Source organism: Borostomias antarcticus (genome assembly GCF_949987555.1).
Source record: "Borostomias antarcticus genome assembly, chromosome: 21".
NCBI lineage: Eukaryota > Metazoa > Chordata > Actinopteri > Stomiiformes > Stomiidae > Borostomias > Borostomias antarcticus.
In genome coordinates, this window is record NC_140254.1 from 384,489 (window position 1) to 401,182 (window position 16,694).

At 47.9% G+C, this 16,694-nt stretch overlaps 2 protein-coding genes across 3 annotated transcripts in view; one reads left to right on the forward strand and one right to left on the reverse strand.

Annotated features, from left to right (window-relative positions):
* The window catches only part of rftn1a (raftlin, lipid raft linker 1a), a gene marked incomplete at both ends in the record, with an annotated part of 16,409 nt that extends 6,711 nt beyond the window's left edge, over positions 1 to 9,698 (forward strand). The window contains 10 exons of the mRNA XM_084455494.1: positions 1,856 to 2,039; positions 3,550 to 3,658; positions 6,706 to 7,519; positions 7,698 to 7,835; positions 7,981 to 8,184; positions 8,358 to 8,467; positions 8,570 to 8,673; positions 8,847 to 8,922; positions 9,249 to 9,338; positions 9,543 to 9,698. Coding sequence (XP_084311620.1) covers positions 1,856 to 2,039; positions 3,550 to 3,658; positions 6,706 to 7,519; positions 7,698 to 7,835; positions 7,981 to 8,184; positions 8,358 to 8,467; positions 8,570 to 8,673; positions 8,847 to 8,922; positions 9,249 to 9,338; positions 9,543 to 9,698 — 1,985 coding nt within the window. The remainder of the gene's footprint in view (positions 1 to 1,855; positions 2,040 to 3,549; positions 3,659 to 6,705; positions 7,520 to 7,697; positions 7,836 to 7,980; positions 8,185 to 8,357; positions 8,468 to 8,569; positions 8,674 to 8,846; positions 8,923 to 9,248; positions 9,339 to 9,542) is intronic.
* A 606-nt stretch (positions 9,699 to 10,304) lies between these two features.
* oxnad1 (oxidoreductase NAD-binding domain containing 1) lies at positions 10,305 to 16,572 on the reverse strand. 2 transcript variants are annotated; one of them, XM_084455720.1, is made up of 7 exons: positions 16,556 to 16,572; positions 15,931 to 15,994; positions 15,556 to 15,659; positions 13,653 to 13,794; positions 12,430 to 12,663; positions 12,233 to 12,344; positions 10,305 to 11,619 (listed from the first exon to the last, which is right to left on the reverse strand). In XM_084455720.1, exons 2-7 carry the CDS (start codon positions 15,988 to 15,990, stop codon positions 11,462 to 11,464), a joined length of 810 nt encoding a protein of 269 aa, XP_084311846.1. In that variant the 5' UTR covers positions 15,991 to 15,994; positions 16,556 to 16,572; the 3' UTR covers positions 10,305 to 11,461. The 2 variants fall into 2 exon arrangements, with proteins under 2 accessions (XP_084311846.1, XP_084311845.1); XM_084455719.1 differs by lacking the exon at positions 16,556 to 16,572 and adding an exon at positions 16,097 to 16,192.
* Positions 16,573 to 16,694: the final 122 nt, after the last annotated feature.

Consider the following 16,694-nt stretch of genomic DNA (forward strand, 5'->3'; position numbering starts at 1 on the left):
AAACGCTGTCTCAAATACTGTCTCAAATGCTGTCTCAAACGCTGTCTCAAATAGGCCTACTGTCTCAAACCAGGACTGTACATTGCGACATATATGTCGCATGTGCTATGAAAAAAAAAAAGTATATTAATTTATTAGCCCTGTAGCACGCGTGCGACAGACGGCGAGCCGCTTGTATGTAACGTTAGCGTTTTTTCCCCGTGTTGAAGCCTGGAGGACGAGTGAGGTGAGATGAAGTGAGAGCAGTCAGGTAGGCGAGCCTAGAGCTTCCCCCGGACCAGTACACTCTGGTCGGGCAAGTGCCTCATGCAGTTGTCTGATCGGACAAGTTAAAAAAAAAAAGTCTATAGTTGAAATGTGATAAATATGTAACGTTATCTAAAAAATACAGTCTAGAAACACGACGTGGAGCTACACATGCACCCAGTAGCCTAGCCATCTTTTTGGCTGGCTGAACCGAAACCACACACTAGCTTCGCGTTAATGTTCCTCCAGCCACCTAAAGGTGCCAGTCAAAGCAACAGCAAATGCAACGAAATATCAGTTAAGCGTAGCCTAATCTAGCCTATTATTTATGTAAGCTATGTAAAAAAAGGCAGTGATTGTGGTAGGAGAAGACAGGACCAGCACAGAGTTGAGGGACAGGTGAGAGAGGAGAGGATAGAGGTTGTTGAGAGGAGAGCAGGAGAAGAGAGAGGAGAAGGAAGGGGACAGGGCAGGATGAGAGATTAGAAAGAGTGATGATTTAGAAGGAATGAGTATGCAGCATCAATGGGCATCAAACATAACTTTTTTAATTAAATAAAACATTCTATCTATTATTCTCACCCCATAACTCAAAATTAAAAAAAGCTTATTTCATGTAGGCTAAACATGCTGTTTCAGTATACTTTTCAATTATATATGTCTCACGATTTGGTTATTTTCATTCTTTAAAAGTCACCAGAATACAGGAAACTAGGTCTCTGAAACTTTTTGGGGGGAGGACCCCAGACCCCCGCTTTGGTATAGAAATCCTCCTTATTTTGGCTGTCTTCAGCTTGGCACCACCACACCAAGAGATCAATTCCACAGGAAACACTCGTTCCTTGTTCAGATCATAGAGAAAAACCCAAACAAACGAGCAAAGGAAAAAGATATTTCATTTAATTATTAATGAAAAAGATGATGACCCAAATCATGAAGACACCGCAAAATCAAAAGCCAGGGAAACCTAAAGATGCTTGTCTGAAAACATTTGTTATTATTTCATATTAAGTACGTACAGTAACATCCCTTTCCAGGTGGTTTTAAGTGATGAACTGCATAACTTGTGTTCAGTAGAGGTGATAATGGACATTTTATACCTGTGCTACAACTTTCTGGCTCTGTGCTACAGAACCATCAACCCCTGTAGCACCAGTGCTATGTGCTAAAAAAGTTAATGTAGCCTACAGCTCTGCTCAAACGCTGTCTCAAACGCTGTCTCAAACGCTGTCTCAAACGCCGTCTCAAACGCTGTCCCGTCTCAAACGCCGTCTCAAACGCCGTCTCAAACGCCGTCTCAAACACTGTCTCAAACACTCTTAAACAGTCTCTTAAACTGTCTCAAACGCTGTCTCAAACGCTGTCTCAAACGCTGTCTCAAACGCTGTCTCAAACGCTGTCTCAAACAGGCTCAAACACTTTCACAAATGCCGTCTCAAACACAAAAACATACATGTTTGATGATCTATTTCACGTTTTGCTTACATTTGTACAGTACTTGCTCCACACTCTCCGCCATACAAACCAACACTTCTTATTCGTATTACATACTAATTCTCTCTCTCTCCCCCCCTCCCTCCCTCCCTCTCTCCCCCCCTCCCCTCTCCAGAGGTGTCCGTGTCGTCGGTGCTGTGCCTGTCGTCGGTCAGGGAGCTGCCGGTGCAGGTGCGCGAGCTGTACGCTCAGGGCTTCGTCCTGGTGGCGCTCCACCCGTTCGTCCACCCCTGCGGGCCGCGCCACGCCCGTGTCCAGCGCCAGCTCCACAGAGCCGTGCTCATCAGGGAGACGCACAGGTCCGGGACCAGGGAAGCCCCCCCCGCACGCCAAAGACGCACCCGCTCTCACCACACAGACACGCACAGACGCACACAGACGCACACAGACACACACAGACACACACACTCACTCACACTCCTGATCCTAAGTAGTCAGTGGTTTTCTACACTGGAATTGGTCAAACTTTAGGTTTATGATCAAAAGGTTTGATCAAGTGTACTAAACAAATGCTACATAGTAGAGTATAGTTTACACTTTTGTATAGACAAACTCAGGTTTGTGGTTATATACAGTACGGCAGCCCTGAGGGGAATTCTGCTGTGATCTGAGAGCGGGATCCCATTTGCACCAGAGCGTTCTCTGTTCTCACCCTGACTAGAACAGGCAGAGAGACGTTCTCACTATCTCACCCATGGAAGTATATTGGGCCGTCTGCTGGGGCTATGAAAAGAGCATACACATGTATCCCACCCTCTCACTCTACACACACACACACATACATACACACACTCACTCGTTTGCATACAGACTGCATAGACAGACGCGCGCACACACTCTCTCTCTCTCTCTCTCTCTATCTCCCTCTCTCTCTCTCTCTCACACACACACACACACGGTTGGGGCTGCTTATTTGATGCCCCGCCTGCCAAGTGGTCCTGCTGCCTCCTGGCACCTGTCACCGTGGAGACGGCTGATTGCATCATCAGCACTCGCCAGAGGGGAACAATGGACCCAGAGAGGGAAACAATCCCCCCACCCAACCCCCCCCCCCATTTCTCCATCACGGCCATCCCTCTTTCTTTTGTCGTCTGTCCTCCTGTTCTCCCTCTTTCATCTCTCCATCATCACCAGCCCCTTTTCCTCTCTCCTCGGTCCTTTTCTTTCATCTCTCCATCACAGCCCCCTCATCCTCCTGTTCTCCTCCTCCTTTGAGCGTTGTATCCTTACCGCCCTCCTTTCATCAAAACATTAAAAACAGGAGGAGTTTGACTGATGGTCTGTCTCAGAACTGTGAATGCACTGAGATAGAAGCAATAAAAGATGCTCCCTTAAAGCTGCAGTACAGTGTGTAACTTCTGCGCTATGAGCCTGCTATGAGCTAGCCATGACGCATGCCCTGTGATTGGATCACTGATTGGATCCCAGCACGTGCACACACTTTGAACCTGGTGTGGCCACGCCTCCAAACTTTTATTTATGTATTTATTTATAGTTATTATTATAATTTTTATCATTGTTGTAGCAGAGTCTTACAGCAGTCTAGCAAGAAATGATTTTCACAGAGGAGCTCAATCACTTTTCCCTCTTGTTTTATCACAGTAATATAGCAATATTTACTGTAAATGTAATGTAAAAACATTACTGTACATAATGCAGCTTTAACTCTTCCTAGTTTATATGAGTAAATTAACTTGACTATTTGACTGTCTGTCGTAGGCTGTGTGTATGGTTTTTATCTATACCGTCTGGATGTGAGGGATTGTTCTGTCACCGTCTGCTCCTTTCTCATTGGTCTCTCTCCCCCAGTCAGGAGAAGACTCCGCTGAAGTGGGCGGGGCATCGTCTGGAAACAGACGTGTGCGTTGCGGGTCACCAGGTCCCCGACCCGGAAATGATCCAAAACTACGTTAAGAAGGTCAGATCCCCCTCCCCCCCCGCCCCCCACACACACACACCTGGATGCACACCTAAAAAAACAAGAGCAGAGGACCCCACGCTAAAACATTGAGACGCACCCCGCCATGACACGGGTCAGCTTTGACGTCATCACCCATCAAGCGCAGCGCTGCGTCTCAGTTCTCCCCTGTGAATTCACCGACTCGCGGCCAGGGACGAGTGAATGGAGCCCTTTCCTGGAGATTTGCATCTGAACACCCGGAGCACAATAGGGAGACGTGATTGGATGGGAAGGCTCAGGGCTGAGGGTGGTGCGATATGGGCAGGCGACGTGACATGAATAGCCAATGGGATAGATGGCAGAGAGTGGGAGATAAGAACCCAGAACTTGTGTGGGAGGATGGAGGGACATGCCATCTCTGTCTGAGGGTCTGTTCATGGGCCATCTCTGTCCCTGGAGGAGGGTCTGTTCATGGGCCATCTCTGTCCCTGGAGGAGGGGCTGTTCATGGGCCATCTGTCCCTGGAGGAGGGTCTGTTCATGGGCCATCTCTGTCCCTGGAGGTGGTCTGAGGGTCTGTTCATGTCAGCCCCCTCTGAAAGAGTCACAGCCCCCCCCTCCTCATAATGGTCGAGATGATCCATCAAAAGGAAAAATTGTTTGTGCACGTGTGTGTATGTGTATGTGTGCAAGTGTGTGTGTGTGCATATGCATATGTGCAAGTGTGTGTGTACATATGTGTGTGTGTTTAATGGGGAAATTCCTCATTATTGTTCTGTGGTAGTTAGCATCCTGATTCCTCTCTGACGAGCCCGTCTAAAACCTAAATATCAACTGACAATTAACCAGGAAAGCACTGCGGGAGAGGCACACACACACACACACACACACACACACACACACACACACACACACACACACACAAAGACTGGATAATGAGGTTCTTTTGTCATTTGAATATTTGATCTTCAGGGATGATTAGCAGGCTATCTAGACTGTGTACTCCAGGCTTTGTCTGTGTGTAAATTAGGCTTTGTTTGTTTGTTTTATGCTGCTGTGTGCAAGCCAGTGCGTATTGGCATTGAGTGATGTTTGTATGTGCATTACGCTCATATTGTGAGAGTATTCCGTGTGTGTTTGTATAATGATATTCTGTGTGTGTGTTTGTGTGTGTGTGTGTGTGTGTGTGTAGGCTGGTGTACCCTGCCTTCATCTCATATGCGTAAGACTTTTTTAGTTTGATGGCCAGTTGGTCATTATTTTCCTTGCAATGTTGTCATAAAAATTACAAGGCGTGGTTTGATTGGTCGTCCTCACAGCAACTCTGAGTTTGAATTGTAACAGTTGTTGGTTGGGTGGTTGGGTGGGTAGTTGGGTGGTTGGGTGGTTGGGTGGTTGGATGGTTGGGTGGGTGGTTGGGTAGTTGGGTGGTTGGGTGGTTGGGTAGTTGGGTGGTTGGGTAGTTGGGTGGTTGGGTGGTTGGGTGGGTGGTTGGGTGGGTGGTTGGGTGGTTGGGTGGGTAGTTGGGTGGTTGGGTGGGTGGTTGGGTAGTTGGGTGGTTGGGTGGTTGGGTGGGTGGTTGGGTGGTTGGGTGGTTGGGTGGGTGGTTGGGTGGTTGGGTGGTTGGGTGGGTGGTTGGGTGGGTGGGTGGGTGGTTGGGTAGTTGGGTGGTTGGGTAGTTGGGTGGTTGGGTGGTTGGGTGGGTGGTTGGGTAGTTGGGTGGTTGGGTGGGTGGTTGGGTAGTTGGGTGGGTGGGTGGGTGGTTGGGTGGGTGGTTGGGTGGTTGGGTGGGTGGGTGGTTGGGTGGGTGGTTGGGTGGTTGGGTGGGTGGTTGGGTAGTTGGGTGGTTGGGTGGGTGGTTGGGTGGTTGGGTGGTTGGGTGGGTGGTTGGGTGGGTGGGTGGTTGGGTAGTTGGGTGGTTGGGTGGTTGGGTGGGTGGTTGGGTAGTTGGGTGGTTGGGTGGTTGGGTGGGTGGTTGGGTAGTTGGGTGGTTGGGTGGTTGGGTGGTTGGGTGGGTGGTTGGGTGGTTGGGTAGTTGGGTGGTTGGGTGGGTGGGTATAAAAGGGAATGTAGACCATGGGTCTGGTTCTTTTTTTCATCTTGCACTTCCTCTCTTCTGTTCTCTTCTTCATTGCCCTTTCTTCCTTACACTCTCTCCTCATGGGCCTGGGCCATGCATTCTCTCTCTCTCTTCCTCTCTCTAGTCTCACATCATGATAAGTGTAGGGTACCTTTCATTTGTAATTTGGTGCCTTGTAATTGATTTAACTCATTTGCAATGTAACCCATCACAAGATTTGATTTAACATCACTTTGACCATTCTTGCTCTAGTTTAACTAGTCTTTGCACAGATTGTTAAGAAATGTCAAATGGATTCTGATAATTAAGCAATAAACCACGAGAGGCCGTGTGTTATAGTGATTTTATAACAGCTAGGGGGTGTTGTTAGGCATGACGCGAAGCGGAGTGCCTAAAACCCCCCTAGCTGTTATAAAATCACTATAACACACGGCCTCTCGTGGTTTATTGCTTTTATACAACGGTTACTACATCTATTAGTGTAAAATAAACACATAGCAATGTAAAATATTAAGATTTATTCAAAACGAAGCATAATTCCCTCAATTCCGCCGAGCAAAATAGTTCCCCTAACAAAAGGGTTGCCAAGCAACAACAACAACTACAATGCATTTGGATCAAATGGGAGGCGCATTAATACTGAAAATGGAATGATATGCGGTCCCAGGTGTGTGTTACAAAGTATTTTAACACGGCTTCCAGCCAATCAGAATCAAGAACCAGAACTAACCGTTGTATAATCTAAATTTTAACATGTTCTGGTGAAACACTCAGTTTACCTGTCCTCCGTCAGGCTAAGTGGGCCTGGTTAGTTCTGTCACCAAGATAGAAACCACCAGAGTTCTGGAGTCTTCCATGTTACAGCTACAGTTTCAGAGAACCAACATAAAACCCCTACAGCTTTGGTTACCCCAACATGGTGTGTGTGTGTGTGTGTATGTGTGTGTGTGTGTGTGTGTGTGTGTGTGTGTGTGTGTTCTCTCCAGGTCCAGGACGTGTCAGAGCAGGGTGTGTTGTTTGTGGGCTTCCTCCAGCAGCCTGGTGGAGGGCCGTGTTTCCTGGGGCACTTGGACCCTGAGGAGCTGTCCTCCCTCCACTCCAGCCCCTCCCCCATCCACAGTAACCCCACCAGTACCAGCCTCAGCCCAACAGAACCCAGAGAGCTGCATCAGAACTTTCCAGAACCCCGCAATCACCTAAACCACGTAGAACAGAAACCTGAACACAACCCCTTAGAACTTAGAGAATCTGACCTCAGTTCCTTAGAACCCAGTCCGGTTCTACAGGCTCTTCTGGAACACAGCCCAGAAGAACTGACTGGCAGAGGACAGAAGCACGGTTCTGTCAAGGCGTTGAAGAACCGTTCAAACTACTGCCTCAAGGAACAGGATGAATCAATAGATGAAGAACACAGCCAAGTGGACCCTGGTCCGAAACCACACACCCAGAACCCCAAGACATTAGAACCCACAGGATCCTCACAGGGCCGCAATCCAACAGAGACCCCGTGTCTGGGAAGACATGGCCACAGATCAGCAGAGCCAACGGCAGGGACTGAACCGAACCTCCACCCGGTAGAATCAACAGAGACACCGGGGAGACCAGACTGGAACCCGGACACACAGAACCAGAGCGAGGGACAGAACCCAAGCCCAGACAGACGGTACCAGAAGGCAGAGAGAACGTATCGGGACCACAACGGAGAATACGGGGTCGACTGGGACCAAGACTGGGGACCAGAGTCTGGGTCAGAAACTCTACATCAGGGACAGGCTGAGGACGGGAGTCGGCATGGAGATGGTAAAGAACATTCTAGTTGCTACACTGACTGTATGTGGCTTATTTTGGACAAAGATTGTACTTGCAGTGCTTGTTCCATATGGTTAGTTCATGTCCCTTACTTAAGTACACGTATTACAAGTCATACTAGATGAAAGTATCTTGCTTTTTGACCTGCATGTCTGTTACTGTAACGTAGGCATCATCCTGGATGCCAGCCACCTGGAAGAGCTGCACAGGAACAGCAGGTTGACGACCCACAACAACAACCACATCCGGGTCAAGAGGTCAGAGAGAGAGAAGAAGAGCACCACCACATCACCACCCGCACAGACTAGTGAGACTACTGCTGTTGATATTTCACTTGTTAGTGCAATCAGTTCAGATATAATGTACACTGTAATATAAAACTTCTGTGTGCTTGTGTGTGTATACTCTCTGTGTATATGTGTGTGTGTACGTGTGTGTGTGTGTGTGTGTAGGAATGCAGCTGTTTGCCCTGTATAACCACGTGGGAGAACTGTGCAGCTCTCTGAGGTTCTACTCTCTCAGGGTTCCGCTGCAAGTCCAGAGAGAGGCGGGGCTAGTGACGGCAGTCGACGCCCATTGGCTGGATCACATGACTCAGCATTTCACCAGTGGCGCTCGCCTCATCGACGGATTCTTTCACCTTGGAGACGACAGTGGTGAGTTTGTCATCAGACCACAGCTGGTGAAGGAATTTAAGAGGGTGAAATCTGAGGCGATGGTTCTGTCAACGGTTCTGGTTCTGTCAACCATGATAGATGTGAGCCGATGCGCTTAATCATGAGGGAAGAGGATCAGTTGCAACACTCTCTCTCTCTCTCTCTCTCTTCAGACAATGGGTTCTCATCTGTGGACAGTGTGTTCATCTTCCAGAACTCTTCAGAAGAGACCACACCAACGTCCTATGACGCCATTGTGGTCGAGCAGTGGACAGTTGTTGACGTGAGTTTGAGTGTGTGACGACAGGTCCTACAGAGACCACATGTGTTTCGAGTGTGTGTGTGTGTGTGTGTGTGTGTGTAACACAACACCTGTTCTCCCCAGGGGGTGGTAGTCAGGACAGACTATATCCCTTTGCTCCAGTCCCTGGCTCCCTTTGGGTGGAGACTGATGTGTGTGCTGCCCACCCCTATCGTGAAGGCAAACGGGTACGGTCCTAAACTGAAGTTTTGAAAGCCCATCATTTTATAAACATTCACACAGCTTCACAACAGTAGATACCCTAGATCATTTCAACATCCAAGGTGCTGACAGAACACAAGGCTGTTGGATAGAAACATGGCAGGTGTGAGCCGTTAGCCGTGTTGATCTTTCTCCTCAGTGACGGGAGTTTATCCACCAAGCAGATCCTCTTCCTTCAGAGACCGACTTTACAACGCAAAAGGAAAGACTTCAAGGTACCCCTCTGTCTCGTCCTCTCGGCATATCTGTCACTCTTCCCAAGTTTAGTCTTGGCACTCCGTGGTGCTGTGTCACAGGTGGTGTCACAACGCCACGTTTCTAAATATAGGAAACACAGCAGATAATAGACCCGCTCAGGTAAAAAACGCTCTGAGGGATGATTGTAATAATAGTTAAATGGTCTGTTGGTTTTTGATGGTTCCATCTGTCCAGAGGAGAGAGGCATCAACGTGATTGACTTTATTGTGTTTTGTCAGCTGCCTGGAGAGCAAGAGCTCACAAAGAGAGAGGCATTCTGAAATGTGTCTCTCGCCCGTTTCAGAAGCTGAACCTCAGGGGTCGGAGTAAGGCGAAGAAAAACCTCGCCAGAGAAACGCCCGAGAAGAACGAGGAGGGAGAGAACGAGTCCCCGGTGACGGAGAGAGGGATGGAGAGAGCGGGGAGGAACGCGAAAGAGGAGGAGGAGGAACGGGAGTCGCAGGAGAACTGGGAGAACAGGAAGAAAGACAGAGGAGCGCGCCCTCGGAGAGATGGAGGAGGGAGGGAGGACGGCGAATCCAAATCTCAGGAGGACACGTCACTTGACACAGAGGGCGAAACGGCCGACGCACACCAGGAAGAGACGGAGGTTGACAGAATCCCATCGGCCAATCAGAAGTCGGTGAGATGGACAGACGAACATGAGAGAGGGGTGGCTGGGGACAGAGACGGGAGCAAGGCAGAGATCACCAAGCAGCTCAGCGAGAGAGCTCTGTTCTCTGGAGTGTGTTGACAGACTGGATTCAGAACGGCGGAGAATGAGCTAAACTGATTAACGCTGGCCAAAAATACTTTCCCTAGAATGTTGTGTTTGACAAAAAGCCATTCTATTCTTTGTGTATACATAGATATGGACTGTTGCCAGCCACATGCTTCTGAATTGCTTTGCCAGTGTATAATGGCTTGCTTCATTCGATCTTTGTGAGGGCATATACTCTTAACTCAGAGTTACTAGAGTTCACTTCTTGAATTCTACAGATTCTATGTGCTGTAGCCTTTAGGCCTTGTAACTGTGGTTAGCATCGTGTGTTGGAGCTCTATGTTGAGCCAGTCCATTTGTGATTCATGTATTCCTACAGTATCTGGACCTTGACATTAAGAAGGAGTTACATTCTAGCTGCAGTCTCGAAATAGAGGTCTTAGCCTTAACTACCATGGGAACACAAACAATAATATTAACAATGTTTCTTATTGAACCCGAGGAATAGTATTATTTTACTGCTGAGGTAATGTGTGATTTGGTCAACAGTTGTTTACCACCTGTGTTGTGTGAGTGATGTGGTAAATAAATCTTTATAGACAAGCAGGGAGGATGAAACAACAGTCCATTTATTTTATTTCCTTCTGTGTTCACATGAAACTCAAACAGGACACGTCTCTGAAACACAATACCAGCTCAACAATGAGTCTCACCATGTAAAAACCCACTGAGCAATGAAAATCAGAAACGTGCGACAACCTCGGAAGATGCACAATGATTCTGCCCAATCAGAGACCACCCAGGGGTTCCATTACAGTGCACCATGGGATACCCTCTCTAGCCCAGTTTGAGAACCTATTTCAACGTGTGGTGTATGTGTGTGTGTGTAAATGAGTGGAATAGTTGGAAGAGAGACACCCTTGCCAGTCTGGGAGAGGTGGTGTGTGTTGTGACCTGTCTGGTTTCTCACTGTAAAAATACATTATATCTGAACGCAACACTCCACCAACATCCTCCTTTAAAACGGAAAATAAATATCCTAATATTACTCAAATTATTATACATTAAATACTCATTATAATTAATTAATATATAACACCAGTTCGTGCTCGATTAGCTCTGAAGAAATTAAGCTAATTTTTTAGCTTAATTTTTTTGTGTTTGTGTGCAGAATTTATTTTACTACGATTGCAATAATCCATAAGGTGAACCATTTGAGAGATAGTGTACAGTATACTGGTTAATACACTGTAGCAACTTGTTACAGTGTATTGTTGTCCATAAGGCTCATGGTCTTCCTAGTTCAGCCCATCAGAGAACACCTGAATCAGGTGACCATGTGAGAGAATGTTCTGGTAAATAGTTCAGTTTAGCGGCGAGCCCGGTCAAGTGTTCAGAATGAGGATTACCTGTGTTCAGTTTAGAGGTCAAAAGGTTGTCAGGGTAAAGGCTGGGGGAGAACGTGGTCCAGCGGTGGGGGGGGTGTCCCCCCCCCCCCTCGCCCCTACCCCCCAATACAGCACGGCGTACTGCTGAGTGGCGAGGAAGGGAGGTCCAAGGCTCGGCCGGTGCATGGCTGCTCCCAACACCAGGGGTTGCGGGTTCGACTCCCACCCCGGCCATATACACTTCATACAAGTGTACTCTTATGAATAAATGACCGTGTCAATCTGTAATTGGACCCTGGACACTGTCTGGCAGTTGGAGTATGGTTCAGATGAGGCCCACCGGGTCACCCTCTCCGCACTGGGCAGTACCTCCCCCGGGCCGGTACCGTCTTGTCCGGGTTGCTGGTTCTACCACCACTTCTCAAACAGGATCCTGCTGGGGGGCAGGCCCGTCTCCTGCAGCGCCTGGGACATGCTCTCGATCATGGGCGGGGGGCCGCACAGGAAACACAGCGTGGACCGGGGGTCCACGTGGCGCCGGAGGTGCTCCTCTGAGACACGCCCACCTGGCAGGAGAAGGGCGTGACAGACCGTGACATACGTGCGACGGCGGTGAACACGCGTGGCTGCCGGACCTGAGTCTAAAACACTCTTATAAATACTTCAGCGTTTGTTTGGGATCTGTCTGGGATCTGCCTGGAGTGTCAGCAGGGTTGGGTTTGCATGTTTGGAAGAAGCCCATTAATTAGCCCATTGCAATCAAGCTCAAAGAAATAAAATGAAAGTATGAAATCGTATTTCGGCCCAGGTCTGGTATGGTAAGCTGCGTTATGGTTAGGACTGGGTTTAAAAAATCAATTCATTGATTCATGAATCCCAAAATCTATCTTTTATTTAATGAATGAATGAATAAATGAATGAATAGTTCATTAATTCATTCAATGATTCATTTTTGGAAATCAGTATCGATACCCAGCCCTAGTATTGATGTGTTGCATAACTTGGCAGTCATGTAATAAAGGTTACAGCAAAAAAAAAACAGGTTTTAGTAACACTAACCGAATCGATATTGAATCGAATCCTGATAATCGATTCTGAACCTTGTGAATCGGAATCGAATCGATTCTTGAAATTCGAACCGATACCCAGCCCTAGTGATGGTCCTACTGCGCTACTCACGGCTCATGTATGGCTGCAGTTCCTGGTCGACGACCTCGGCCGCCGGCTGCGTGATGTGGAAGTCACATGACAGCGTCTCGGGGAACTCCTCACACACGTCTACTATAGTGTCCTACGTATGGAGAGACATGAAAAAACACTATTGGTCTTATATCCAAGAATATCACCGGCCACCACAATCACACACGCAAACGCACCCTGAAGAGCAACTCTGGCGTGCTCTTGGCGCTGTAGCAGAGGTGGGCGGAGCCTATCTGGCGGCTGGGCTGGTGGAGGCGGAGCAGGTCGGTGGCGTGCAGGAGGATGGAGTATAAAGGGTTGATGCCCACGCCGCCCGCCACCAGCAGCAGGTCCACGCGGGGGTCGGAGGGCATGGGGTCAAAGTAGAAGTCACCACCCGCCCTTATGGTCACATGGGAGTCCACTGTACACTGAAGGGGGGGGGGGGGTGGAGAGGGATGGAGGGGGAGAGAGGGAGAGAGAGAGAGAGAGAATAGAAAGTGGAGAGGTAACGTTAGATGCAAACACAGGACAGAAGAGCAGACCGACAGAAAAAGCAGAGGATGAGTGGAAATGGGGGGGGGGGACACACACACACAAAGAGAGAGTGGTTATTTTGTGCTGAATAATGATTTAGACATCTGGTTATGTTGTGCTGAATAATGATTCAGACATCTGGTTATTTTGTGCTGAATAATGATTCAGATATCAGATCAAATGAACTGCTCTGTTCCCCACGGCAGCTAGAAAAGCCCTAAAACAACAACATCCGTTAGCTGCTCCTGAGATCTCAAGAGACAGGGGTGAGGCAGTAACACACACACACACACACACACACAGATCTAGATCTCAAGAGACAGGGGTGAGGCAGTAACACACACACACACACACACACACACACACAGACCTAGATCTCAAGAGACAGGGGTGAGGCAGTAACACACACACACACAGACCTAGATCTCAAGAGACAGGGGTGAGGCAGTAACACACACAGATCTAGATCTCACAACTGGTGGGCCTGGAGGGATTTTTCAAAACAGTCAAATATCACACACACACGTGCACACGCACACACGCGCACACAGACACACACACACACACTATAGGGAGGACAAGGAGAGTTCAAACCAAAGGCTCATCAAACGATCCCAGAGCTCAGTCCCTGCTCCCTTCCCACTTAGATTGTGTTCACTGATCGGACAGATAGCTCTCTGTCCACAGTTACACACTGATGGCTGCAAAACCACAAGAGCTTCTCAATAAGACTGAAGATGGATCATCTAACACAAGCTACGGAGAGACAGACAGACAGACAGACAGACAGACAGACAGACAGAGCAAAAACTAGACTAACAAAGAAACATAGGGGGGCACGCCACGTACACACACACACACACACACACACACACACACACACCTTGGTGTGAATCCAGTGTGCAGGGGGGTGTTTGGCATATTTGACGGCGAGCTCGATCACTCCCTCTCTCTGTAGCAGGCCTGGACTGGAACACATGGAGAACCCTCCTACCTTCTCCATACCCGGGATGAAGAAGTCCACCCTGTACAAGACAATCGCATGGACATCAAAACACGACTAGGAAAACAAAGGATTGTTCCATAAGCTAGCAGACAAGCTGGCCAACTGGCTATGACTCCGCCGCTGGCTACACACACGTCAATACTCTTCCTCTTCTTCCCCCACCCTACCCCTGACCCCTGCCTCTACCTGGACGCAGGCACACTCACACACACACAGACATACACCAGTGTTTGCCATGTCTCTCCTATGATGTTATTAGCCTCTCTTACTCTGAAAATGTAATTTAATGTTATTTATTGCTTTATAAATGTTCTTAGCCGGTAGACAAACATACTCCTGGAGCTTGCTCGATCGCCTTGTTGAGAGGGGTCAGGGAAGAATTTTTACAGCTCACTTATCTGGCCCCCGGGTGATTACTGTTTTTTTGCTTCCCTCTGGAATATCTAGGGGTGGGATGTCTGCCCACCTCCCTTGTTCTCTGTAAAGCGCATTGTGTTGCCTCTGGGTATGAAATGCGCTATACAAATAAAGCTTTGATTGATTGATTGATTGATTGATTGATTGATACTAAGGTTCAGGCTGGAGCTAGTTGGCTGTGAGTACATGCAGCACTAGAGCCAGGCTAGTGGTGTTGAACAGGGTGACTATGAGAGGAGGATTCCACAGCTAGTTCTAATTCATTTGATTTAAAGCCTCCATTGCTGCAGTTGGCCCAGCACAAGAAATAAAGCATTGTTGAGAACTACATAATTTGAAATTCGCAATGTTTCAGAAACTGTACCCGATGTTATTCTGGAGAAAGAAGTACACTACGCAACCTCCTGAAGCATAATCACTCATAGCTGTACCTCACACACACACACACACACACAAACACACACAAACACAAACACACACACGTTCCGCCCACCTCCTCCTCTCCCACCTTCCAGAATAGCCTCACATCTCCTTCTGTCCTTCCCAGTAGCAGCCGGAACCGGAGGTGTTCAAGCTCATACATTTACATCCATTTACATTCATAATTGGATGCTGAGGGCGAGTCCCTGGTCTCCTACTGTTTCCATAGCTCACAACCGCCCACGTACAGTCTGGACTGGCTACAGTCCGGAGAACAGCACTGCATGTCCTATGCATGAAATTACATTACATAGACGCCTTCGTGAATATATGGATGTTCTTTAGGAGCCATTATAATGGTAGCTGTCAAACCTGCATAAGAAATGGAAATACAGTGGATGCAGTGTTGATTTGGCAAAGTTTAATTCATTTATTTTTCCTTGCGCCAAAATTAAACTAACCACCCTCAGGAGTGGCGACCCAATATGCCGCTCCCGTGTGATCCATCCATTTTCGGATCTGGCGCTGGTCCTTTTGAGATGACTTCATGGGTTTGGGTTTCATCTCACCCAGACAGGCTCAAGTGTGTTTTTAGACTAAGCTGTGGTCTTGTCAGTTAATCTCATCCGAATTTTTAAGAACACTAGCCTAAAAGTCGTTAATTAATTTATTTGTACACTCTTGACTATGGACCAATATCAGTGACATGTCATTCATTTACCTTTATTCTATCCGGTAAGTTGATTGAGAACTCAATCTCTTTTATAAGAACAACAACCTAGGAGTTGTGATGGAGAGAGGAGTTGTAAGAAAACCACTTTGCAATACTGCAGCAACTTCAGGACAATACTGCCCTCTTGTGTAAGTGAGGGGCATTATATGGTTTATAAAATAAATAAATAAAAATAAACCTCTGTGTCTGTCTCAACACTGGTTGACTCACCATTGTCCTGCTTTGAAATTGAAGTCAGGGTGGACAGCTAGTCGGAGCCGTTTCACTGTCTCTGACTCGTTACTAATGCCACACACTCGTGCGGGATACAGTGCCTGGAGAAATGGACAAAAAAACACAGCGTAAGACGGACACAAAGACATGAGTGTGGGACGGTTAGCTATCATCAGGTAGCCTCATGGAGACCATCCAGATCTCCAAAGGAGAGAGACAGAATGTGAGCTTGCGAGATCTCACAAGGTCTCACAAGGTTAATCATTTGGAAATTAATGACAAGCAAGCATATTAGATTAGTGACCAAGCATGTTCTCAATCCCCTTTTAATAAAGCAACTGGGATTTGTTTACGTAATAAGAGCCCACTTACATTTTGTCTGTAATTGCTGGCTGTTCTCTCTAGATGATCCATCTGCCTTCTGGAAGCCATTTTTCTGTGAGAAAATAAACAAACAAATGAAACGACGTCTCAAAACTTCCCATAGTGTAGAGACTTAACCTCTTTATGTGGTCAACAACAGCAACTGGACTTTTACCTTTTTGTCAGCTAGATCCGCCAAACATTACGTAATCGTAGTTTATGAGAGAAGTGTCCTATAGTATAGTCCCTGAGCGGTCAGACCCTGTCTCCCAACAATGACCTATAGCTGGTGATCGTGGAGAGAAGTGTCCTATAGTATAGTCCCTGAGCGGTCAGGCCCTGTCTCCCAACAATGACCTTTAGCTGGTGATCGTGGCATCTGGTGCGTTCCAGTCAACCCGTAACTCGTGTTTTTCCGACCTCCTACACGTGAAAATGCTCTGGAATGGCAGTCAAACCCGTAACTTCCCACCCGTGAACTCGTACAGATCGATGTACTCCCAGTTGCCGGGTGGGAAGTTACGGGTTTGACTGCCATTCCAGAGCATTTTCACGTGTAGGAGGTCGGAAAAACACGAGTTACGGGTTGACTGGAACGCGCCATAACAAAGCTGCATATTCGAGATGAACTCACCTTGTGATGAGGCGGCGGCACAGCGCGCGGGTCCGGAGCAGAGCACCGGACACACCGGACACACCGGGACATGGGCGGGTCCGTAGCAGAGCACCGGACACACCGGACACACCGGGACATGGGAAGCCTCGAGCAGCCG